This window comes from Ammospiza nelsoni, chromosome 1 (assembly GCF_027579445.1).
Source record: "Ammospiza nelsoni isolate bAmmNel1 chromosome 1, bAmmNel1.pri, whole genome shotgun sequence".
Classification (NCBI taxonomy): Eukaryota; Metazoa; Chordata; class Aves; order Passeriformes; family Passerellidae; genus Ammospiza; species Ammospiza nelsoni.
The window spans coordinates 5,879,788-5,906,969 of record NC_080633.1 but is presented as its reverse complement, the minus strand read 5'-3'; the positions used below and the strand labels follow the sequence as shown (position 1 = coordinate 5,906,969).

At 40.1% G+C, this 27,182-nt stretch overlaps 1 protein-coding gene across 4 annotated transcripts in view; it reads right to left on the bottom strand.

Annotated features, from left to right (window-relative positions):
* Positions 1-26,187, bottom strand: part of LOC132085279 (sodium channel protein type 5 subunit alpha-like) — a 178,663-nt gene extending 152,476 nt beyond the window's left edge. For 3 of the 4 annotated variants that reach the window (XM_059490655.1, XM_059490670.1, XM_059490677.1), the window contains exons 1-6: positions 25,913-26,187; positions 24,134-24,252; positions 18,778-18,867; positions 15,130-15,258; positions 10,236-10,327; positions 1,768-1,998 (exon numbers count right to left, since the gene is read on the bottom strand). In XM_059490655.1, coding sequence (XP_059346638.1) covers positions 1,768-1,998; positions 10,236-10,327; positions 15,130-15,258; positions 18,778-18,867; positions 24,134-24,252; positions 25,913-26,179 — 928 coding nt within the window. In that variant the 5' untranslated portion in view covers positions 26,180-26,187. Of the gene's footprint in view, positions 1-1,767; positions 1,999-10,235; positions 10,328-15,129; positions 15,259-18,777; positions 18,876-24,133; positions 24,253-25,912 lie in introns of all 4 variants that reach the window. The other variant, XM_059490662.1, reaches the window with a different exon arrangement.
* Positions 26,188-27,182: the final 995 nt, after the last annotated feature.

Genomic DNA, 27,182 nt, shown 5'->3' with positions numbered 1-27,182 from the left:
ATTTAATTTTCAGTGGTTTGAACTCCTTTATATCTTTACATCCCCCTTTTTCTATAAAGTATTAATATGGGTCTCTGACAGCACTTCAGGTTTCTGTTTTCTGGGTTTTTTAGATTAGTATCCTTGTTCCAAACTAAATGACTCAGCCACATTGGTTTTGAAATCTCCAAAGAGCTCTTGTAATTTTCTGTGCTCCCTTCGAGTGAACTCTACTATCTCAACATGCTGGCCAATTTTCTTCTGTAGTTCTTCTTCAGAAAAAACACTGACATGATTCTGTTTCTTAATATATTCCTCTTTTTATCTAATTTGGTCTGCCTACACTTTAATCTAACTTTATGTATTGCTTAATTCCCTGCAGTACTTGAAATTCGGACTGTTATTAAATTGTGGTCAGTGCCTCTCCCTTAAACGGTCACTTCATTTCACCATAATACTTATGCAAAATGAAATACAAAGCACTATCCCATCTAGTCACAAAATGAGCCAGTCCTTCCATTTCTGAATCACTTTAGTGCAATAGGGGATGTTAAATGAAAATCCTGCTTAGTATTGTTCTCTCTTGCCTAATGGCTAAGCCTCCTTCTTCAGTGTTTTGAGGAAGGCATCATTGTTCTTATTCAGAGGTCACTACTTTTCTCTTATAAATCTGCTATTCTTCTAGGTCTTTAGGGCCTGCTGTATTGCCTCAACATTTCCACAATTTTAGTGATTTCTGTCTATTCAAAGTAAGTGACAAGTTTGTCACAATGCACCCTGTCTTTATTTTCAGATATCATGAAAATACTAATTAATATTATTATTATTACTTCCTAGTAATACAAAGTGGTCAAAATTTAATTCACTTTAATCCATTATCTCACCAGGTTGGTTATCTTTGTAATAGGCAAATCTCCTCTAGTGATAGCAAGTATATTTTCATGACCCTATTAACCATTGCTGTATTTCCTAAATGGATTTCTGCGGGTGTCTGCCCTCCTCCCCATATCAGGACTACATAAATAAACTTGCTCATGTTATGCTGGAGCAGCTGTACAATTCCCCACATTTAAAGCAATGCTGCAGCTGGCCCTGACATTATCTGTATTTTGATAGACTATCCTGTATCACATTTACCCTATTTCCATTTCCGGAGAGCCAGACTGCCTTCACAGCCCCATTTCTTCCTTTCACCTTTCTTGCAGGGTTTTATGCTTCCAGCCATCACAGTTTTGTCCCTCAATGCCTCTGTGAGAGAGGGAAAGCAGCTCCTCACACAGGTCTCAGTTATCTGTGGGTAGAGGAGCCCTGAAGTGCCCTGATCCATCACAGGTGCACAAACATCTTTACTAGATCCTCACTGCAAGCAGGGATGGGATAACACAAACAGAGCACACAAACACATGAAATTTTCATGTGATTGCTCAATTTCAGAAAACAGAGCTTTAAAAATATATAAGGCCCCCTAAAACTGTGAAAATCATCAGTGAGGCAACGAGGACTTCATAGGAAAGCAGCAGAAGTATTTTCAGCATGAACTGTGAAGGCACCATAGGGACTCAAAGAAAGGTACCTAGGTTTTTCAAAACCACATTGGCATCATGATGAGCCAGGAGTCACATTTTGCTGATTCAGGTACAGATCTTCATCAAAATAATTTAAAAACAACCACCAAACAAACAAAAGAATCCCAAAAAACACAACAAAAAAACCAGCCCAGAACAAACAAATAAAAACCCCAAAATCTCAAATTATCAGAAACCAGTTACAGGGCAAAGAGGAGCTTACCTGGATCACTAAGAAATTCATCTGAGTTGTTCCACGTCCTACCATCCAGGTACAGGGAGCCATTGGTGAAGTTAAACATGGTGTAATCCCTGACACATTTGTGTCTCAGGTTGCCCATGAAGAGCTGGAGGCCTATGAGGGCAAAGACACTCAAGCAGAAAACGGTCAGGATCATCACATCTGCAAGTTTCTTAACAGACTGGATAAGTGCCCCTACAATGGTCTTCAGCCCTAGGGAGATAAAAGCCGAGAGTTTATAGACTGAGAGACTGAAGTGTGTCTGCAGAAAGCTGCTTTGCATGATGAAAGTCTCCATGGAAAGGGAAATCTGAAGGGCTGTGAGCGTGTGTTTGCAACTGGACGCCAGAAACGAGAGACAAGTGATCACTATGAATGTCTGGTTTGGCCTGGTCTTGGAAAAAAGTCCTGGAATGGCACAAACACTGGTTTAAAAATGGAGGGGAAGAACTGGATGGAGGGACAGTGAGATGTGGAACTATCCACGGATAAAGAAAATATGGAATGTTTTATATTTTCATGGAGCAGCAGTAAAGGTGGTAAAGCCTAAATCCCATTGAATTTTGAGAACATGAATTGCTTTTAAATCTCTCAGGTGATTCTGATAACTTTATCCCTCACATAAACAGATGAAGAGGTATGGAAATGCTGTTTATTCCCTGCTTATTTTACATATTTTAGTGCCAAATCCAACATGCTGTCCTCATATGAATAATTCCTCTGCCTTCAATTCATTTGCTTAAGACAACAAGAATTTGGGATTAGAAAAAAAGCCAAATATAGGCAATCAAATAAATACAGTGGAAATTATTTGAGTAAAACAACCTGAGGCTCCAAAACTACCTGGGCAAAGTTAATCATTTTATAGTACGCTGCCAAAGTAGATAAATAATCCCATTGCATAACACCAAAGGCTTGGGTCACACAAATTAGCTTCTCTTTTATTATTTCACCCTTTAACACTAGCTTCACTTTATTCTTCTATAAATATTCAGATAAAAATAATTATACAGTTTTCTCAAGTGATAGTTATTGCTTTTGAAGTGTTCCTGGAGATAAGCACTGTTTGAACTGATTGAATATTACATGACTACAACAGAAAACCCCATTCCTTTTTAAAAAAAGACCCTTCTCCTCTAAACTGGTGCGCTGCAGCTGGACATTAATATCAGCTGCACATTCATGGCAATTTTGTCATTTCTTTCCTATTTATATTTAATTAATACTGGCAAGCAGTAATAAATGCTTCTGATAATCTGTGTCACCAGTATGGCAGCAATAAGAAAAATTGATTTAAATAGAAAAAAAGAAAATGCAAAGAGGAAACAGGAGGAATTCTCCTGGGCAATATTCAGAAGCACATTGATTTGCTCACTGAATATGAACACACATATTAAATCTCAGCTCCTTGGAATTCCACCCCAAGAGTTTGGCAGCCACAAAGGCTGAGCTAGAGCTGCATAATTGGAAATAACGTGAAAATGTACTTCAGGACTCATAGGAAAGCAAAATTAGCTTTTGGCTTTGCTTAAAATCCTCTGGTTAGAGTGAGGGGAAACCAGGGTTTCTGAGATGAGGATGAGCTGCTGGAATGGCCACAGGTGAAGCAGTCCCTGCATCCAGCAGCCTAAAATACTCCACACCTGCATGGGATATCGCTAATCTGTGAATGACATTAACATCTGTAAAATGGCCCATTTAACCAAAAGGCACTGATCCACCACCTGTGGGGAGCTCACAGAATTCCCAGAATGACCAGGTTGGAAGAGACCTTCAAGATCATGGAGTCCAACCCAGCCCCAACAGCTCAACCAAACCCTGGCACCCAGTGCCACATCCAGGCTTTGTTAAACACACCCAGGGATGGGGACTGCACCACCTCCCCGGGCAGCCATTCCAGAACTTTATCACTCTTTCTGTAAAAAATATTTTCCCTGATATCCAACCTAAACTTCCCTTGGTGCAGCTTGTGTCCTCTGGTTGTGTCAGTTGCTGCTTTCCCCACGAAATTCTGTGCTTGCCTCTCCAAAATTAGTTTGTGGCATGGCAAAGAGGGTGAGGTTAGACAGCTCCCTGCTGTGCTCAAAAATAAGGTATAAATTGTTGCAGGACAAACATCAGGCAAAACTTGGATTTTCATGCTACATCTCCTCCTCACCAGAAAGAGGTTTTACAAATGAGATCAATTCTACTCAGATACTTAGAAAAAGGCTGATTTGAATTTTTGAACCAATCTGTAGGCTTGGCTGCCTGTTTTCATGCCTAAATAAAAATAAAACCTCTTCTGCTAATCTAGCATTGAGTAAATTTTTTACCTGAAGAAGAAGTAATTTTAGATGTAGCCCAATTCTGAAAGGACTTCTGGCATGTCACCCTTGCCCAGCACTATAAGACCTTTGAGACAGTCAGGTATTACACAAGTAGTGAGGGGAGGAAAAAATTTGCAAATAAACTGGAATTCTAAATTCTTTAATCTAATATTTTGAAATATTTTTGGTGATTCTTATAATTGGTTGTCCTTTGAATGCACAGATGTTGCTTCACTGAAGTTGGTTAAACTTGGGAAATCCAAATGCAAAGTGAGTCTTAAAGAAAAAAATACTATGAATTATTTTACTGCCATACTCCCTGTGAAATCCCTGTAGAACATTTATTTGTTTGTAATACAAACACAAACTTGGAGCCTGTATTTGTACCATCTAAGTGCACTAATTAATCTTCCTCATATGGGCAAGGACAATCTGAGTCTTAACATGAATAGGGATAATATTAGAGAAAAAACCCTACAAAATTCTAGTTACCAATAGAGACACTCTGTTTTCAAAATCAGGCCTCAGTATTGCCAATTTTAAGGTCATTTAATGAAACATGTTTTTCCCAGATTACTTAATGGAGTTTTAAATAGAATAGCAATTCTATTCTCTGTTTTACAAGTTCATTCCTTGCAGGTATCAAATAATTTCTTTATGAGAGGGTTTTCTACTTTACTTCCTTTTAATTTTGTTTTGTTTTGTTTTGTTTTCATAGCTTACAAGCTTCTGAACAATTTAAGAAGATTCTTTAGTAATACAATTTCTGTCATTAAAGACCATTTAAAAATAACTTGTACTCTGCCTCCTGGACCTTTGTTAAAACTTTCCAGGAAAACCATTTGGAGAGTGTTATACTTACAGCTGAACTGTTTTTTCTCACCCTTTAAAACCAAAATTTTCTCAGAAAATTAAGTAGCATCCATCAAGGTGGTTGACACAACCAAGTGCCAAGGCTAAGGAGAATATTTATTTCGTTGCTCATTTAAACTATCTGTGCCTCTAAAACAGAAGGGCTGAGGGGAATTAAGGACACTCAGGACTTCTTGCAGGTGCTCTGCATCTCTCTGAATCAATCCCATGTTTTGTAAAAGCAATGCTAGATGTATTCAAATTTAGAGCACGGTTAAATCTTCTGGAGAAATAATCCTTCTTTGAAATAGTGCCAATGAGAGTGCAGCAATATAGCTTAATAGAAGACATTATTTATGGGGCATTAAAGGCGTTTACTTAATTCTTGCAAGTCAAACATCAAACCAGGCAGCATGCAGGAAAAAACCCGAGGATCTGATCCAAAGCTGAGTAACATCTACAGCTGTTAATAACAATGGGTCTATAGATTACTCCCTGTGGAGTAAATCAATAACAGGCTTTTTCTGAATCACTGACTTCTTTCCACACCTCTGGGCCAAATCCTGCTTGCATGACATGAACAAAAAAACACGAGATCCAAAATCAGTGGAATGAGGGCTGTGTAGGCAGCCTGACATCTGCAGAGAGCAAAAAGAATTTGGCCCAAATGTTCCTGTTAAGGCAGGTAGAAATTATCACATTCAGAGGTTAATCAAATAATCATTTTTCAAATGCAAATCAGAAACCATAGAAAATGCAAGCAACACCAAACAATGAGAAATGGCAGGATCCCAAAACACCATCCATTCCTTATGTGAGATGTGAGGAAGTATTAGCATAATTCAGTATGACATCCATACCAGATGTTGGCAATCACCTACAGAACATCAGACACGTTCATGCACAGTCTGGAAACAAGTGGGAAGGAGAAGAAAAATTAAAAAACACAAAAAAAAAAAAAGAAAAAAAAGAGTGTGACTTGCAGCAGAGTTGTCCTCATCGAGCCCATTCCTTTCCCTGAGGATACACCTGTGTCCTGTAAATGTCTGCATGAGTCACAGGCATGTAGGGAGAGAAAGGCTCACCCTTGATGAGTGTGTTTTGTCATTACTTACTGAGACATGGGGCAGCAGAGAGTTTAACAATGTGTTGGCAAACGTGAATTGGTGTCAGCATTCCTGCAGGCTGGCTTAGCGTGGAAAAGTGACTGACAGGCCAGTCTCCAAGGAAAACACAAATATGCCATATGTTTCTCACCTCTGGGGTAGTTACTTCTTGAGTTAAGCGATTTACCCACCAAAAGGGTGACATTTATCTCCCTGCAGCAGGATTTCAGTGCAGTGAACGGGGGTCAGTCTCCTCCACACAGTCTTAATTCTTGTTCTCCGAGCTCTGTTCTGGCTATCACAGAGGCACTGGATAACATTCACAGCACTATTTATAGCCTTTAGTCTCACACTAACTTAAATGGGAGCTGGATCAGGCCCCAAAGTGCCTTGGCCCAATTTTCTATGAGGTCACCTTTCCCCGGTACCCTGTCGTTTCGTGTGAGGTGTCCGTGGTGTGCACGCCTGCTCCAGAAAGAGCAGGGGAGCTTCTCTGGATACAGCTGCACACAGGCAGTTTTCAAAATCCTGGGGATGATGATGAGGATTATGATGATGATGATGATGGCCTGCTTTTTGTGGCCTTTCGATTGAGAGAGTGTACCTCAGGGTTTATATTATCTCAATTAGTACTTATCAAAACACGGTGATTTCCATGAGGGTAAAATATTATTCAAGACCCTCTGTTGTTGTTCTTATTGAGCCCACTGGGATTTGGATGCTCTGGTAATGGGATTCTAATGGGAGACAAATGAATGGCTTCAGTGGGTTGTTCTGCTGCTGACCATGGTTCCTGTCTGGCTAGGAAAACAAATGAATCCAGTTGCCATGGGAAACATGCAAGACGCCAATTAGTAAATCAAATCACTGAGAGTTAAGGGTTTTAAAATGCTCCCATAGAGAAAATGTTACCTATTTCTAAGCACCTGAACCTGTACAAAGCTTGTTTTCCTCTCAATGTCACGGGCAACTGGAAAACAGGAAGAAATGGGTGTGTTCAGTGCAGAAGAAGGAAAATTGAGGGGTTCCATGAAGGTCTTCTGGCATGTTAAGGGCTGCCACAGGAGATCAGGCACTGACCTGATGTCCTACACAGCTCCAGGGGAAAAAAGAGAGATCTGATGAAGCAAGAGAGAGGGAGGCTGCGTCCAGAGACAGGACCTGCAGGTCCATGCACGTTTGGAGCAGGAGATATTGGCATTCTGGCGCCCAAACTGAGCCCCAGCTCTCCAGTGAGAGGGAAGCTGGCTGGTAGATGCCAACGTTTGTGTTGTTGGGTCTGGATCTGGACCATCCACCTGGGACAAATCTTCTAATAACAAAAACAATGAGTCACTGCAACAGTTCCTGGCCTTCTCAGGGAGACCCTGGGACCTCCACCTTGGAAGGGCTTCTCAAAGAGGTCAGGCAATAAATACCAAGCCGTGCTTGAGCTGTGCTAAATGCAGCCTTAGGCCAGGGGAATGGACTCTGAATTTAGGAGATCTTTTTCAGCCCTGAGAACCCGTGTCCCTCTAAAGATCCCTGTGCCTGCTCGAGCACTTAGAGCCAGACATTAAAGGTAGGTGAGATTTTTAAAAGCACTAATTGTCAGCTTTACTGACTCCCCCTGGAGTCAATAGCGAAACTCATTGATTCCAAGTGAAGCAGAATGCCTTTGAAAAGCAGCCTCTAAGTGCTTTGCTGGACAGAAGCCTCACACCACCAGGACTTGGCCCGTGGCTTTCTGTAAACAATTTCACTGAGCACGAGGAGTCCGAGCATGTTTGTGCAAATAGAAGTGCCTGATGGAGAAGTGATCAATTTTATTGAGGCAAAGCTCAGATGTTTCCAAAGGAAAATACAACTCGGTGTTTTTCACCTGAGACGTGAAAGAGGAAGCAAAAATAACAACCACCTTCTCCTCTCTATGGCAATTAACCCCAAAAATCTCATTAAACATGTTAATGCTCATCATCTTTTCATTTTTAAGCCTGCTGGGGGAAAATACTTCACCTCAGCATAAGCCTATGTTATCATTAAAAACTCAGACTGATCTCCAGAGAAACCACAGCATCATGTCCAATATATCTTTTAAAATATATATGCCTAACTGTAAGATGAACAGACTCCTCTGAAATTATCTGCTAATATTAAAAAAAAAATCTCCACCTTGTCTGTTTTTCACTGGCAGCTATGGCAATTTGTAGCTCTCCACATTTGTAATTTAATACTCAGGGCAAGGTAATCTTGGTGATAAAATCAAAGGCCAGATATTCTATTAGCATGTTACATGCAGTTATGTCACCAAATAATTCAGGAACTTGTACATAAAAATGCAGTTATCAAAAAAACTAATCAAATATTCAGTCAGAATGAAAAAAAGAGGATGTGAGTTATTATGCATTACTTTAATAAATAACACTTCTTTTTTTCCTATTAACTAACAAATGGAACAACTCACTGTTTAATATCACTGAAGGGTTTTGGTGTATTTGAATCTGGATATTTTGAATCTCAGCACTCAATTTTTCCCCCACTAAGTCATAACTCATCATTTGATGCAAAAACAAGCTTCAGCTCCTCCTCTGATATAGGACAGCAGAAAATTGTTATATATACACAACTCAGAAAAGTGGACATGCTTTGCTCTGAAGAGGCTCAAGCCTGAGACAAGATGAAAGGTGAAAGGTGTCCCCTGGAGATGGATGTCCCTCCAAGTTAAGTCTTCAAATTGCTATCAGAGGAATCTAGGAAACAAACTCTGCCTTTCTGTCTGAGTAGCCACTGTCATCTCACAGCATCTGTAAAGCTGTGCTCAGCTCTGTTTCCACAGGAAAATAAAAATCCCTTCTCAATGGAAATCCTGATGGAGAAAACTTTAAAATCCCCACAAATCTCTGCTAATAGATTATTCTTTAAAACTTAAAGACAAAAATTGAGACAGGTACTGGTTTCAAGTACCTAATGAATCTCTTTAAATTCTGTATTTGAACACACACTTCCAATGAAAAGTACTTTTCTTTCCCAGTAATTTCCCTGATTTCCATTAGTGTGGTATTGGAATGAGGAACCAAATTCTAGACCCAGATATATATTTTTTCTTAACACTTCCATTCCTGAATTCTCATTTCTAGCTCCATGTGGCGATGAGTTTTAATACATATCCCTGCAAGTTTACTTCACAGAATTTGTTTAGATTGATACTACAGTGCATAAGAGAGTGGGTGGAAAAGCCTTTCTAACCTTAAAGATCTGTGAGTGAGAATCTGAGCAGTTGTCTCAATGTTTTGCATATTTTTAATGTGTAATTGCCAACATCTGTTCAGGATTATCACAGATAGGATCTACCATGCATGGTTTTTGCTATCTTCTCTACCTTGTCATGCAGGTTGGAGATGTTAAACACTGAGGCTGAATGAGACCTGTCCATAGATAATGCTCAGCAAGTTTTGTTGCATGGTTAGTCCTCAGTGGACTCAACTCTGCATAAATTACATAAAAATATTTTTGTTTTAATAGTAAGAGATTATATAAAGATCTTCTTTCAGTACCAGATGTGTAGTAAAACTGATTTTTCTTCTTTTTTTTTTGTGAAGAGGGGAGAAATCATATCCTTGAAAATATGAGAAAACATGAGTTGAGGAAATGCTGAACCTACCTAAATAAACACTGAAATGTTTTCCAATCTCTTCAAGGCCCAGAATTTCAGCAGTGTTTCTATCACGTGCAAATGGATAAACACCATGACAAATTAGGCTATCTGTGCCTGCAGTCTTGAAACCTCAGCTCATAGCATGGATTTAGATTCCTCTATCGATGCGCTCTTAAACATGAATATGCATTTTGAGGTCATTAACCTTCCATTTCTAAAAATCAATATATGAAGGTTTTAAAAGATTTTCATTGCCATCTTCATGGGGTTCACAGATGAGCACTTTATGTGTGTGATTCATGAGCCACTGTTCTTACTGCAGCACTTGTGAGCTCTGCAATTTTGGAGGCACTCTCATTCCTTCTGCCCACAAAAACCATTTTGGAAAAACATGTAAAAAATACTGTATTCTATTGACAGGTCACATTCCCTACATTCCTCCATTTCCTGATCAGTATCTATGGTTAAGTCTTTGGTAATTACAGTGTTTACTACTGGAAATGGCATGTAGGCTTTAACTGCAGCCCGAGTGTTTAACCTGATTTTCACCTGAAATGACTGAGATTGTTTTCAGCGCCCGCAGCACTCTGAACGTTCGTAAGGCTGAGACATTGCCCAGGTCCACAAATTCAGTTATGTATCTGTAACAAGGGAAAGTCACACACAGACAATGACAAAACACCAGCCAAAAAAACAACAATCAAAGGGACAAAGAGAGACAGAGAAAGAATCACTTGTAGCTGAGAGCCAAAACGTAAGGATCAGGGCGTCTTACCTGGGATTACTGAAATAGTTTTTAAAGCTCTCAATACCCTGAAAGTCCGAAGAGGTGAAACACTGCCTACATTCACAAATTCTCCTACATACCTGTAGAATTAAGTCACAGTTATTTGGAATTATACAATAGAGTATGAGACTTGTCTGAATGTAGAAAGCATTCATACACAGTGGGAGTGAACGCAGCCAAATGAGAGGTGCATCCACTTTTCAGGCTGTTCTTTGATGCCATTTGCCCCAGGTTTTTATTAGTGCACATAATTTCAAATGCCACTTGAACTATTAAACTTCTTTATTAGGCATCCATCCTTTAAAACTACTGGGTGAACTCTGTTATTGTGCTGTTCAGCCATAAATGCTTTCAAGATTTTACCATCATGTAGTTGAACAAAAAAATAAAATTCTTTACATTATTGGAAATATTAAGAGTTATTTTGCTGCTTCAAATACTCAAGCAATTTTCACATAATAGCTTCTGAAAACTACATATAGAACAACATAGCAAAATAGTTCAAACATTTCGACTGGGTTATTTAGTTTAAGATGCTGTAGTTCTGTGGTAAAGCAAATTTTAGTTTCAAGAGATGCTTTAAATTGTATTTTGTTTTATATTTCAATTTCATGCCCTTTGGCTGTGGGAAGATGGAGTCTAAATGAATATAACTGCCATCCTACTAAAAATTCTTTATCATTAAAATACCAGTCCCAGCTGTTCCCTGCCATGCCTCTCTTGGTCATCCTGGAGACTCATCACATCCGAGCTAAACGTTCCCAGGAGGGAGCATTCCAGTCATGGAATGAGCTTCATTTAATCAGTGTTGTACAAAATTATTTCCTCCCAGTCTGTATGCAGAAAAACCATAGTCACCACTGTATCCTCAGAAAAAAAAGAGATCTTAGACCCTTGAATTTTGCTTCTAAAATCCTACCAGATCTCATTCAACTGCCCTACTTCTCTGGGGCCTTTGTTTCTAAATGTTACAAAAAACACTCACCTGGTTATTTTAAAAAGCCTGCTTAAATGGCGTTTGTCCAAAGGCCCCTGGGGAGGACAAAGCATCCTCTCCATATCTACTAATCCAGATTATAGCCTGGAAGAAAAACATTGCTTCTCTTCATAATCTCACAGGGGAGTCTGGGCAATGATTTACCTGTTTCCTCCCCAGCTTTACCCTGTGCTTCTCTCCCAAATTCTTCTTCAGCATGAAAAGTGGAGGAAAAAACTAATTTGGGGAGAAGCACTAGGATGGGAATATGGTTTTGCTGACCAGAGATTTGTAAAAACACACTATAAATATGTGAACAAGCTTATGAAGCAGATAATAGTGCTGCTTATAGTCAATTAGGATTTATTTTGGTCTTTTGTTTTGATTAAAATGCTGCTGACCAGTTCTTCTGTACCAGGGAGTGAGAAGTAGCTGGAATTCCTATGCTGAATTTTCCCATTAGCCAGGGAATCATTTACTGCCTTTAAGATTCTGACATGGCACTTCCCAACCCAGAGCAGCCTCTATCTCATCTGTCCTGGAAAGAGGAAGGCACTAGTCTGGGAGAGACGGATCTAAACAAGGGCAGGTTCATAATTTCCTTTGAACCCATCCCTGACCCCAGAGAGGGTCACAAGCCATGGCTGTGTCTGCTGGCACAGGACAGGAGCAAAGCCCTGGAGACCTGCAGCACGTCTTATTCTCCAGTGTGCTATTTAAAACAACCCTCTGTGGCCAAATCTGTGCTGTTTCTGCCCAAAAGAGAAGACAAGAAGCTATTTTGCAACAACTCTAAAGCAAATTATGGCCTTCCCACTGCAGAACCCATCAGTGAAATAATTGTATTTTCTGTTAGCTCAAAACCCTCAGTCCATCTGAATCTCATGGCCCCTTATCAGGATCCTCCATTTTGAATTCCCAGCCCATCTTTGTTTGCAGATACAGAAATACCTCTGGCAGCACACAGGCTACAAGCAAAGACAACACCAGAGTTACCTGTGCGATCCATCTTACTTTAAATTACTTGCAAATTGGATTTGTATGAAGGCTAAATCGTATCAGAATAGATTCCATTATCCAAGTCTCTGTACTATCTGCTGCTTGCATTCTTGGGAAGGAGGTTTCATTGTACATATGAAGATCATATTGCAGCCACTTTTAACTCTCTCACTGCTGCCCATGGGCTCAAGGAAACACTTTTCCATTTCTTTTTTTATTCCAGAATTCCATTTATTTTTATGTTCTTAAAAGCTTGAGATAATATTTCCTAAAGTAAGAAACAATAGGAATGGATTCTGGTTCTGAAGGAAAATTGTTTTATATTAAGAAGTCTGATAGTTCACAGCTGTAGGTCCCCCTGTTTTAGGGATGTTCTAACTAAGATGTGAAATATAATTTGGAAAGAAAATCAAAAGAAGTTAGGAAAGAAAGCACAGAATCCCAAGCCTCTCACAAGAAAAGGATTTAAGGATTTTTCATGATTCTTGGGCTGGAGAACTGAGTGGCCAATAAAGTCTAGAATTAGAAAATAAAAAAAAAGGGGGTAAACCCACAACCTGTGGGCACCAAATCCTGGTTCCTACCAAGAGGGAGTGAGCAATTCCCCTGTGGGTTACTGTCCACCTCAAGGTCTGCGCAAACATTCTCATCTTTCCTGCTCCCTATATCCCAAACATCCAGAGATGATGTAGAGACAATTTAAGGGGTGTTCAGACCATGTCTCCCACTGACTGTTCAGACCTGAATTTCAGTCTGAGATGCCCCCAGAGCTGGGGAAGATGCCTCAACCTCTGCCCAAGCTGAAAAGATGAGGAGAAGCAGATCCATGATCAAAGCTGGAATCTGTGGCTCCTCTTATCCTTTTCTCTGCTCCTTTCTACCCTCCTGTCAGAAATCTCTTTCCTTCTAGAAAAGTGAGAACCCTTGCACAGAAATTCTCCACACAGTCCTGAATTCTGACACCTACAAATAAACTCACATCCTAACTCACAAACAGATGGGTGATTATACCCTGCTTTTACCACCTGCCTGATGGACAGGAGGCAGGAGAGCAGGATGGTGACTCTGTGGTGTTGTCCTGCCACTAAAAGTTGCAGGAGAATTGCACTTAGCAATGCTTGAGGAAAAGTTTAGCTGTGAAAAATACCAACTGTGTGCTGACCTCCAAAAGATTCTCCCCATCTGCACTGATTTGTTTTTTTAAAGGCTTATCATAGTGGCCAGATGTCAGTTCAGCCAAATCCATAGGAATGCAGCAACAGATACCAGGACCTGGCCTAGGGCTGGCTTAGATCCAAAGCCTACTGAAATAACTGGGAGTGCTCCTGAGCAAGTTCACTTAGGATTTACACACCTTCAAGCTGTTCTGCTGCTAAGAACCACAGAATTATAAAATATCTCAAGTTATGGGAAGGGACCTATAAGGATAAAGAGGGCAATTCCCTGCTCCTCACTGGACTACCAAAAGTTAAACCAGATGACCAAAAGCATCATCCAGTGTCTCCTCAAATACTGGTCTTGATCCTTGTGCCCTGACAGAGTTGTGCTTTCAACTTCAGTGGCCCTCACTGGTGTTTTAGCTAATTTTGTTTGAATTTTCTCTCCTGATTTTGGTTCCATTCAAATTTCACAGCCCCTGGAGTTCAGCTCAGATGTTGGTGTTAACACACTTGAATCTCACTTAATGCTGTGAATTATGGGGGTTAAAGATAGCATGAAGAACTAACCTAAACCCAGAACTGAATACAGGTATCATTAAGCAGAAAAAAAAAAAAAAAAAAAAAACCAGGGAGATCAGATCAGATACCTCTGTGTTTAGGAAATGGAGTCTTTTAGGCAACTCTACCAGCTTTCAGTTCCAGATGGCACTCATTCTTTGTACAATTTTCTCTTTTGTGACTATGAAGAAATGTGGATTTCTCTCGTAGCTGGAGTACTGACAGTGTCAGACCTCTGCCTTTGGCTAGAGCTTGGGCTGACCCTGAGTCCCCTGTGAGTGGTGGCTGACTGCTTCTCTACCCCTGTGTATTTTTAGCTGTCTGGATGTTGCAAATCCATCACCTTCTTCACAGCACCAGAACCCCACGTGTCCTCAATGAACTCTAACAATCTAGGCAGAAGCATCCAGCTGAAGGGGAATATAATGGTGGGGGCCAAATTTCTATTTCCAAGATATACAAGTTTCAGAGGACTACAAATTAATTCTCTGTAGTAAAATAGTAATTACTTTCCAGGTGAAAAGGGTTTGTGAAAACAGGGATGTGAAAACAGCCCTGATGATGTGATGGATAGATAGAGTATAAGTAGGGATTTAAATACGTGGGTATTCAGTCACACTTACAACACTTTCTATTCAGGGGTCTGGAGCTTCCCAAAACTACATTAGATAGGCAGATATTATTATAGATATTTTACAAACAGATCTCTCTGTGGAGCACAGAGAGTGTAAATAATTTCTCCAAAATTGTGTGGTGAATACAGAGAACAGAACTGAGAATTCCTCTGACTTCTTCCTCTGAAACCACTCAGGATAAAAATCCTCCTTCCTAATACACTTCAGACCTTTCTCATTTTCAGTAAAATTTGAGTGAAGAAAAAAAAAAACCACAACATCCAGACAACCATTTAAAAAGTTCTATTGCATATAACTCTCTTGAAAAATATAAAGGAGTGCTACTTACGCCATGACAATAACACTGAAATCCAGCCAGTTCCATGGATCCCGAAGGAAGGTGAATTCTGTCATGCAAAATCCTCTTGCCAATATTTTTATCAATGACTCAAAAGTGTAAATGCCAGTGAAAGTGTACCTGGGGAACAGAGTGACCAAAGAAGAAAGAGAATTAGCAAGCAGCAGACAGCTGAAACTGCAGGAGCACAATTCTGGGGCTGCTCGTGTGAGTCACAGCTGCAGCACTGGGCTGTGCATGAGCAGCCTTGTGTGTGGACCAAGGAGCAGGTAAGGAACAGCAAAATACTCAGGACAGTCTCAGAATGAAGATAATTTCCAGCACAGGGTGTCCCTTGATGAATCCTCACTCATTAAGTCAAGCATGGACATGACACTGCTGAGCTGGGCTGTGGGACTTCTGAACCTCCGATGTCTCCAGTGGACCAAGAGTGGATTAGCGAACCATGGAATGGTTTGGATGGGAAGAGATCTTAAAAATCATCTCCTCCAACCCCCTTGCCATGAGCAGGAAATCTTCCACTAGACCAGGCTGATGAGAGACCCATCCAACCTGGTCTTGAGCACTCCCAGGGATGGGAAGTCCACGACCTCTCTGGGCAGCATTATGGCACACTCCTTGTTTTTCCAGCTGGGAGGAGGGTGGTTGTTCCCTTCACATCTCTTCCTGCCCAAGATATTTTGGAGATTAAAAAAATGCCACCACTTGTTTTTATCAGCCAGAAAGGGTAACTCTCCTTCAACTTCCCCTGCGTTTCACTATCCCTGGCAAATCCCACCAGCCTTGAGAATTAAACAACAAAATGCCCTCACTCAAAAGTAATTGAAAAACTCCCACCTGACTACTGTATGTAGTAATTTTTACCTGCCTGACAGTAAAGGAGACAAAAGGGTAGTTTTTTTTCCCCCTAGTAAATTAAGTTTTTACCAACAACCTCTTGACTGTGACGATCTGGGCTAGAACATAGATCTTACCTTTCATAATAAAGATGACACTTGTAATAAAATTTAGCCAAATCTCTGTGGAGGACAATAATGCCTTTGATTTACAGTTCTCGGATCTGTACTCACCCAGGGCTCTACCTGCCATCAGAGACAGAGTTCAGGGCATACAACAACTCTGTTTTAATGTTGCTGCCCACGACACCTAGCCCAATGGACTGGGTATTCTAGGCCATATCTTAACAAATAAATAAATGTTTAGTGTCTACCATGGGCATTCCCTACCCCTTTTCTCCTAATGAAGATGCAGATGATACCAAAGCCTATTAAAAAACCTCAAACACCTCAAATCCACTAAAACACAAATCTCATAAGTCATGATGTGAAGGGCTGTCACTGGAAGCACTGACTTGTGTTTTCTGTTCAGTGCTAAACATCAATTGGTGCCATCACACATTAAAAAAAAAATTGTAACAGTTCAGATTCCTGTTTGGTAGAAAAAAGGTGTGAGCAATTGAAAGTGGCAATATAAGGAAGAGCATTATGTATAAAATATATTTAGCTCTATTACACTGAACTGCAACTGGTCAAATACACAGACATCATGCCCTCCTGCCATTGTGTTACACTGTAGTGCTTCTCACAGGTTATAAAATCTCAGTGCGTTTCATCTTAAAATGGGGATTAGCCTGACAGTTTGGGTGCAGCAGTGGGCATTAAATGTGTCTCACAGCTCCTCTTTGACTATATACCTGAGCATTATCTTGTACCCAATTTTTTCACAGCTCCTATTTAGCTTTGCTCTGGTATTTCGAATATAGGTCACCCATGTGACAGTCTCTTTAAGCATGTGTACTTAGTAATACACACAGAAAACACATGCAAAGAACTAAAAAAAAAAATACTTAACAGTACATAAGCTCATTAAAATGATAAAGCACTTGTATTTATTCAGCATGTCAGATGGGTTTAATTGATTGTATAATCATCGTCTAATTCTAAATGGATCGGGGAAAGTCCTCCAGCAACTGAACAGCTTCTTTAACAACAAAAGTCAGGGTTCTTAAAAAAATTTAATGGGGGAAAGTTGAATTGATTCCTTTTTTTTTTTCAAAATGGTAAGAAAAATGCTTTAAAGGAAGATCTAGGACAAATATTTGCACAAGGTTATTCTTCTATCCCTTGTGAGTCTCTGAAACAGCAGAACAAAATGGATTAAATGTATCTTCTCCAAATCCAATATTAATCAATTTGAATTACAGTTCATTGGGTTATTTTGCTCCTCCAAAGTACTTGACTTTGATTTCATTCCATGCACTTGAGGAGGAAAAGCTGAGAGATATGAGGGGACACAGGAGAAGAGGAAACATGGAAGGATTCGCTCCATGCTGCATGAGTCCATCTGCATTTCTGCTCTACGTTTTCTGCATGCTCTGCTTGGTGCACTGATAAAATCACCCACATTCTCCTGCTTGCAGAAGACACAATATTATCATTTATGGCATTTCCTTCCAGAATGTTTGAATTCCCAGCTGAACACCAACTGGCCAAATTTTGATGAGATCATCACGTGGATGAGATGTCTGTGATTCAGCAGAAAACATCGTGGCAATGGTTATGAAAGTTTTCAATAGGAGAAGGACAACATCAGGGGAAAGGACAGCCACAGACACACTTGAGGGTACCACACTATACATGAAACATCCTGGGATTAAAATGTTATTGTGATGGGATGAAATATTTGGTTCAGTGCTGCCTATAATTAGTAATTTATGGCCTAGAAGATGTGCCCTGCATGATTTTGTGGAACCTAAATAAGGGCATTTTACTGTCTTTTCTTACAGCCCTGGGTAGACCAACCACCAGGCTATGAAACAGCAGATGGCATTTATCATATGTCAGTCAAAAATAAAAAGTGTGTTCTGATTGGTTCAATGAGCCAAAATAATTGTTTAATGCACTGTAGGTTGATTAGCTTGTGCATCTGGTATCTGTTTCTGAAAGGAATATTTTTAAGCAACTTAAAGAAATGAAATGGGTTTTCATTTCACTGAGGTCCCTTAACCTCTTGAAAAATTAATTTTAAAACCCACAACAACAAAACATAGCCCCCTTCATGCAGCACCTTTGCTATTTTTCCTGAAGGCTTGTCAAGCTAAAAAGACAGGAATTCTCATAGAGGTGTTCCTAGCTAATTTAATGCTCATAAAGTATTCCTGCCAATGATTACAGGGGAACACTTCTCATGCTGTGCTCAGTCCAAAAGGAAGTTTTACTTCCATTAAGTTTCAGATCAAGGATAGAAGTCAGTCAGTTCAGGAACTATTCCCTGAAATAATTCAACTTAAGCTCCATCAGCCTATTCTGATGTGTCCAACCATCAAATCTGTTGCAAGGGAACTGTGGAAGGCTGACAAGTTTCAAACAGGGTTGTCCTCAATACGTGATTTCATCCAGATGTGGCACGAAAGGTGCCTTTGGCAATAAGCATGAGATTCATGGACTAAAAATATTTACTTTGCTTACTAAGGGAGTTTTCACAGGCTAAAAGAACTACCTGGAAAAACATTTTGTGAGGGCAGACACCACAGTCAGTAAAGAAAGAAATTGGACAATAGCAAACAAGATGCAAACAAGAACACAACAAAAGGAAGAGGAAGGCTGAGGTGAGGATGGGGCAGCTGTAGAGGATACTTACTCAACATATTTATTCCATGACGGAGTCTCTGATTGTGCCATGAACACACAATTAGTTAAAATAGTGCACATAATAAACATACTGAACAATGTAAAGAGGCAAATTAAGGAAAACAAAGTATTTGATACAAGACTTCATAAATTTTTGTCTTTTTACACAAGATGTGACAGCTCAATCACAATTTGCAAGTTGCTTCAAGAACTATAAGCATTTGTTTGCAAGTGCATTGGGAGACAAATAATTATATAAACATAGAAAAATAAAGGAATCTTTCCTGCTTTTTTTTTTCTTTTCCTATATCTTTTAAACATACTTTATACAGTAAACAAAAGTACTGACTCTGCAGTCCTTTGAAAGTACAATACCCCAAATTTACAGCTGTGCTGGTCAGATGACAATGTGCATAGGTGCACAACTTTGTATGAAAAGAGGGATTAGTCTCATTTAAGTATCCACAGAAAAACCTGCGTCTGCAAATTCCCACTTCATTTTTTATCCTGAAACATTTCTCAGGCAGTAGGAGAAAGTTACAAATCTGGTCTTTCTAATCTCTTTAATGGGCTTGAGATCTCGCTTTCAGCATAAAGTTTCACCAAAAGCAAGTATGAGTTTCAGAGCACTGATTTTAAGGCTTGGTCTGCAAACCTGCTGGGCAAATAGGCAGCCTTGGTCTGCAGGGCTCTCTGCCTCTGCTGGGGGACCAGATTCCCTATTTGGAGGCTAAAACAAACCTCCCAAGTGCACAGTTCACACACTTTGCTGCTAAGCTGAAACCATAAACATAAAAAGCACCCTAAATCAAATTCCTGAAATTGAAAACATAATTCACTGGATGGCTCTCCTAAAAGCACATGCCACTTTCTGTAAAAAAATTACAAAATATGATGGGATTCTCCTGCATCAACAACTGGCCCATGCAACCAGGAAAATCTAACTACAGAAGATAAGGGCAAAGGAAAACAGTCAACAGGCAGGGACCCTGTTTTTCCCTGTTGACCACAGGGAATATAAGTAAAACCCAAAAATAAATTTCTTTTGCCTTTTTTTGAAAAGATTAAAAAAAAAAGTTTGGTTTGGTTTGGGTTTTTTCATCTCTGTAGTTGATCCTGTTTGTGTTATTTTTTGTTTGAGAATAGTGATTGAAGGATTTAGTTCCAAACCTACGTCCTGAAATGTTTGCATTAAATTTATCCTCTTGCAGAGCCAAAAATCTCTGCTGAATACAGAGTGGAACGTTTTCCAATGGGCCACATAAGCAACTGCGAGGTTAAATTGGTAGTAACCAACCTGAGGATTCCCCAGGGCCACCACAGAAGGCAGTAATTGAACTCACAGGGACTGCTCATGTCACAGACATCTTCCACTTCTGGGCCAACACCTCCTACTGAAGGGCTGCCAAGGATGTCTGATACCTGCTCACATTTGCTCACATCAGCTTCAGATATATTTCTGTAAGTTTTGTCATTCTTGCTAACATAATTATTAAGTTCCAGCTAGACTAGAAAACATTGGATTACTTTTTCAACTCTAGTGAAGTGCTGTGGATGAAGCACAGGAAAGCAGAGTGCTATCTTCAGACCATGTCAAACAAATAGCATGTTTCAATTCCAAGCAAATAAACTCCTCTGTTGGTATTTAGGGTCACTGGTTTGATCTCTATATGCCTGTTTCCTTGTGATACAAACTGAATCTAACAGCTTTCCCAAATGCTTTCTTACAGGCAGGTGTCATCATCTCCTTATTCAAGCACCAAAGAGAACAAACCAGAGAGCACAGGTTGAAAACGTAAGGGTCAGCTCTGGGACAAAAAACACACTACAAATTCAATCTGGGTTTCATCATCAAACTGAAAACTACAAAGAACATGAAAGAATGAAACATTTCAGCTGGTTATGCACCAAAATTAGTGGTCTGTGTTAAATTAGAAAGAGAAAACAGAAATCCCCACAGAATGAAAATTAGCATTACTACCTGAAATCGAATGCAATGGTTTGCATTAGAAAAAGTCCATGATGATGATGATCTACTCAGAAAGGACAAAGCAAAGAAGATAAAACTGAGATAAGCTGTATTAGCAGCATTGCCCATTCCCTGTCTTAAAATTGCTATTAAATCAAATTTTCCAAAGCCTACAAACTAAATATACTAAGCCACTCATCAGGATCCTTTCTGCAATAAATTAAACCTATTATTTCCAATTTGAGGTTACAGAATAGCCTTTGCACAAACCGATTCTAAAAGTTATAAATTTTTTCTCCTAGCACAAAGATACTGAGTCAAACGCAGCACACTTCTATTCTAGACTTCATTATGATGGATAATTGTTAATTAGCAGACTGAATACTAGAGGCTCTTTAGGTGATCATTGCCAAATTACATATAACATGTGCAAGCAAAGGTTAGTCCCAATGAATAGAATGTATAATTGGTGCTTCACACGATCTCATTTTGCCTTATGGAAAGTGTGCAAAATAGGATGGGAGGAAAGCTGCAAGCAGAAAATATGGACAAAGATTGGAAATTCTGTAAGAAGATTATTTTTCTTTTTCTGATGCATCAGAATCCATGATTCTAGCACCAAGGAAGGTCATTTTTACCAAAACTCCAGGCTGGATGAGTGGTAAAGTGAGAAAAACTAGCTATAAAACCTAGAAAAACTAGAAACTAGAATTGCTACAGATTTTATACAGACTAGCAAACTGCTTGGAGAAACCAAGGACACCACAGAATGGCCCTTAGCTTGCAGGCAAGAAGGGGAGGAGCCTTAAAAACACAGGGCATCAAGGAAATGTTATCAGTAATTTAATCTCATTAAAAGGTGGAGATAGTTAATAAAGGTGTTAACAATAGCTAATAATGATGCAGAAGACAGAAAGTGTTCCTCCCATTGGGGATAAAATCCTCCATGTCCTCTGGGACAGGAATGGAGCAGGGCCACCTTCTGGGCAGCCATGTGGGCCTGTACCATCCATGAGGCCTTATGGACCCTGAATAAGAGGAGAAATACCTAGAAGGGGTTTAAAGACACATTATTAGTTGTAATAAACATTACTAGGAGGCTGTGGGAGTTTTTCCCCTTGGAAGGGTGTATTTTTGAAAGACTCTATTGCTCAGTTTTGGCTGGATGAGCAGTGAACACATAGCATCTATCCTGCCAGACATCTCAGAGGAAGAACTCCACATACAGCCACTTAACCAGGAACTGTGACCCCCACAGCTTCTTTATGGGGTGATTTTACTCTGTCCTCTCTATTCTGTTCCACTGTTGGCCTTCATGGTGCACTCAATGGCTGGGAATTGAAATATGGTATCCACTAAAGAAGCTGCTACAGATATTTACGTGACAGGACAGCATTTGCTAATGGTCCTTTTAGGCTTTTGCCCTGGGGAAAATGAAGATTGCTTGATTACAGTCACGCAAGAGGATAGCTCTGGGTCCCAGGCCCATGTCTGGGATATTATCTGCTTCAGTACCTGCGGGTTTGGGCTCCTTTCTGCCTGGGATATCGACTGCCTGCTCAGCCACTTGGCCTTTGTATTTCAGGTTGATACAAAAGGTCTTTATTGACAGAAAACAAATCAGTGCCTAATGCAGAATCTTCCTTGTCTCACTGGGACTGGAGTTTTTGTCTCTTTCCTGTGCCTGCCAAAGACTGAGCTGTTGGATCTCTCAAAATTATCAACACAAGGTGATAATTTCTGTCTTTCTGGATGGAGCTAAACTCACGTTTGCATTGAGACCTGCCACTCCCAAAATCTTACACTCCTTATCTGACCATATTCCTTTCCTGACAGATATTTTAAATGCTCTCCTCTGTGGTCTTTATCCTTGGAAATAATGTGATAAGGATTTCTTAATTATTTATCCTCTGTTCAACTGCTACCAATGGCACGTAGCTCCTGTGCTACACATTCCTGTGAGTTCTTGGCTTCACCAAACAATGTAGAAAAAAGGGAGGAGAAGACAGAACAAACTCCAAAACTGAAGGCAATACTCTCAATTTGTTTCTAAGCAGCTCAATTTTCAGATTCTTACTTTAGCCACACCTGGGTAAATGCATTGACCTTGATTAACTTCAGCAAGGCTGTGCTGAGGGAACTGTGCCTAAAAAACTTGGTGGGGCTCTGGGTATGCAGCAGCATGTGCTGCATGGTGTGCACACATAATCTGATCCACCAGCTCATCTCTCTGCAGAATTCTACAATGTATTCTTAGTAACCATAATAATATCTTGGCTGATAACACATATTCATTTTTGCATAGAATTATTGCAATCAGAAGCTTCACCTGTTTGTCCTTTTGATGGAATATCTATAGTATCACCTTTTCTTTTTCTCCTCCCTGGATGGAGTGGGAATCTAATTTATTTCCCTATTTGTTTTCCCTGAAATTTGATAATTAACCAATCTTTTTAAGATGCTACCTATTTAGTATTCATTTATTCTCTGTGGTGGACATGAGCATTGCAGATGAGGGACTTCCATCACTAAAACATGACAGAATGATCAGAGCAGCATGTGAAGCCTTTGAATTATCACTGCCTGGTCTCCCATGTGCACCCCAGAGAAAGCAGCCAAGTCATGAAAAAAGGTGTGTTTTTAGTAATGTTCACACAAAGCTGAACATTTGGGTCAGTTTGGCCTTCCAGAGAGATGTGACTATGTCAGAATATAATGCTTCTGGGGTTGTGTGAAGAAAACAGGCCAAAACCAACCACTGCAGCCTGTCTTGCATGACTTCAGAACCAGAGCTACAGGAAATCGGGCATTGCACTTCCATTGAAAGGTCCAGCAGGACAGCCTGTGCCTTTATTCTTTTTTGGATAACATATCCAAGTAAACAAACTAGAAAAGAATTCGCAAAACAATTTTTGAAATATTCTGTTTCAGAAGGAAAAAAAAATCAGATCTGAAGCAGTTCAGAATTAAATTGTGTCTCCAGACAGTGTCATAGAGTTTTACCTCTGGGAGGGATTGCTGAAGGGCTTTGGTAGCAAAAGCTCTCCATCAGTGTAGATTTCCCCTGGTTGCCTTCCTTTCTGAGGTACTACACCCACTTTCCCTTCAGTAAATATGATCAGTCCCTTCCCATCTTTTAATTCTGAGTAAACTCACCAGACTCTCCAGTGCAGTTCACATTCTCTGATGCCAGCAGTGTGATACAGTCATTTTTATAGCTCACATAACAATATAAAATGAAACAAACCGAAAATCCGAGTGCATTTCTGCTTGTGCAGGCAAATTCAGCCAGAAGATTTAAAACAGCTTAATGAAATAAAATGGTTTCTGACTTCCATCCATCTGTGTTTAAAACCCATATAAAATACATGAGGAGGAAAATCAACAGAAAGGATATGAATGTACCAAAATTTTAATTGCTGCTCTTCTGATTGGATGGAAAGGACTAAGTATGTACAAGGCAGGAGTGGCACTAAATCGAAAGATTGTCTTCCCTTTGTTCAGTACTATAAATGTCTGGAAAACAAAACAGAAAATGAGAACATTCAGTATTTGCATTTATGCTCAGCTTTTCCAGCCCACATCCCACTGGGAAATTCCTGCCAGCATCCCATAGTTTTCCCCCCCTCCCAAGACCCCCAAAATCCTTCTCACTTGGTGAAAAGTTTTGTCCAAGGCCTTCCCTACAGAACTGACTGTCCTGTTGTAATATCCCACATATTTTTTTCTTTGTTCAACCCTTAGTGGATCCTGTGTCATCACCTCCACCATGGGGCTGGGAATAGAGCAGAATTACCTTCAAAAATAAAAAATTACCTGGAGACTGAAATGTAGGGGAAGAAATTATGTTATGCTCTTCTTCCCAGGTGCTGCAGATCTCACTATTTTTGTACTTTGAACACTTTATTGCTCTCAATTTTGTCTCACCAAGCAAAAAGTTGTAGGAGGCACAGTTCCACACCAGGATCTGGCACTGAAGCACTCTCATTGTGCTCAGATGAATATGGCCAGAGAAAAACAATTCTCTGAGTTATCTTAAACCAAAAACAAAAGTGAATTGATGCTGACCCAATTTGCAGAGCTCTGAAGATGCCCCACCAGGCACAGAGGAACTAATATTCTCTCAGAGACAGAACTGAGACACCCAATATATAAAATCTAAGCAATTCACACACCTTGAGTCTAAAAACTTCATGGCACTAAAATTGCAAATCCATATCCTGTTGCTTATGCCCAGGGATAGCAGGAAAATTAAAAGGTAAATTAATTCTGGCCCTTCCAGGGAAGTAATCTGTTTGTCTTTATCCATTTAACTTTTGTTCTGTAGCTCTAACACCTATCTCTACACTGTTTTAATAGAAGTACCATTATGGTCACATTAATTCATTGTTTACAGGAAATAGCACAGCCCAAAATCAGGAACAGCAGTACCTGAAAAAACTGGAAGCCGCCTAAAAAAACAAAGGGCTTCCAAGCTTTATTTTGTCCTCTGTTTTGTGAAATGCTTGGAAAGGGGAATGAACTGTAGTAAGCAACCAGCCCAGCTCTGCTGTCAACAGCCTTTTCACAGAAGCTGTTTGCACTGCTGTGGCTTTGGTCCAGCCTGCACGTGATCCCTCATCAGGTGATGCTCGCTTTGGGACTAAGTTCACCATTCTGCAAAGTGCCAGCACTGCACATGCCGCTCACACCTCCCTCCTGCTCTGTTTTGGTCATCTCAAATGGAGTTTTGCTCTTCCTCAGCAGGAGCAGAGCCACTGCTCTCCAGGAACAGTTGTGGAGGTGCCTCCTGCTCTTGTGCAGAGTGCTCGCACAAGGCTCAAGTCACCCAGAAGCCCTTAACATTAAGGGGCTTAAGTGATAAACAACAGACCTGTGAAGCCACAGCTCATGCAGAAGGCAAGATAGGGCAGATATCTGGCTTAAATTAACTCAGCCCGTGCTCTGCTTGTTTCAGATATTGTATATTCATTCTCAGGGTTATCTGAGAACACACAAGTTTAAATTATGCTTTTTATTCCTCTCTGCCCTCCTGCTTAGATGTTTTCTGGGAGCCCTGTTCATGCCAACGTTCTGATCCCTAATCTGGGAAAGAATTATTTTTACTTTTTGTAGAAAGATAACAAGCAGAGCACCCAAATCAGAGGTCATGCTTTAGCTTTGGGTTGGCGCTCACCTTGCGATCATTGTAGAAAGGGTCGATGTCCTCCAAGGGCTCCCCAATGAGCTCTGGAGAAACAGTCCCATAGATATCAGGCAGCTTCTTGCAAGCCTGCAAGTCAAACTGAGGCTGAGGCTTCTCTTCCTCGCCCAGCTGCTCTCTGTATTCCTGCTTGGCATTCCTGGCCAGCTTCTCTGCAATTCGCTTCTCGATGGCAGCCAAGGACTCGGGCGTGAACCGGTGGAAGCTGTTAGTACCCGGTGGTAACAAGAAGTCAGCCATCTTTTCATCCTGCTTTGTCTTTACTGGTCTTTACTCCTAGTAGTGGAAACAGCTGGAATTAAAAAAGTTATCAGAAGTTAGTGGCACGAGGAAAGCGAGAAGAACAAAGCCAGCAGAATGGAAAAAAAACCCTCACCAAACTCAACCCCCAAGTAACTCATTATATATTATCAGGAAGCTCTTCATCTGTTTTTATGTGGTTAATAGAACGTCAAGGAAAACAAAAATGACTGAAATTGTAATTTCAATAAGAAATCACAGATGATCAAATCTAGACAGACTTTATAGATAGACTGTGGAGTATTCTTCAGTTCTTCAGTCATTTGGGATCCTAAATCCAAACTAAGAAGTGACTTAGATTCGCACAAGCTTAAGTTTCATTGAAAGCCTCAGAGATTCAGATTCCTAACTCATTTTTGAAAATGCAGCTCTGGGAGTGGATGAACAATGTTCCTAAGATGACTGCAAGGCAGATCTAAATCAGCCGATGTCTGGCCACATGATGCAAAATCTAAAAATGCCCCAGCTGTTCTTTTCCAAATTTAAAGAGTGAAGGGTCAAGTTTAGATTTTTAAATCCCATAAAAAAAAACTTCTTAATCTCTGTCTTAGGCTTCTGTAACATAATTTTAATTTTCCTTTGGGATAGGAAATAGCATCTTCAAGATATCTCCTCAGGACTTTTGAGCATTTTCTTTTCCTCCACACCCTGAAATCTGAAGGATGATGGAAGCTTAAATGTGCCTGGAAAAGCTCTGGGACCTTCATGAAAGCACACCAGGCTTCCAAGATGCTGAACAGCCGCTGCTGCCAGCTTGTCATATCTGAACACCAGGCTCCTTTAATCCAAGACCAATTTGAATATCCTGGAGTTGGACTCGATGATCCTTGTGCTTTCCAGCTCAGGATATTGTTTTATTCTATGATTCTAACCCAAACCTGTAAAGCTTGATCATCTTGTCCTGATGGTACTTCAATGTTAACACTTCCAGTCTCTGCCTGAA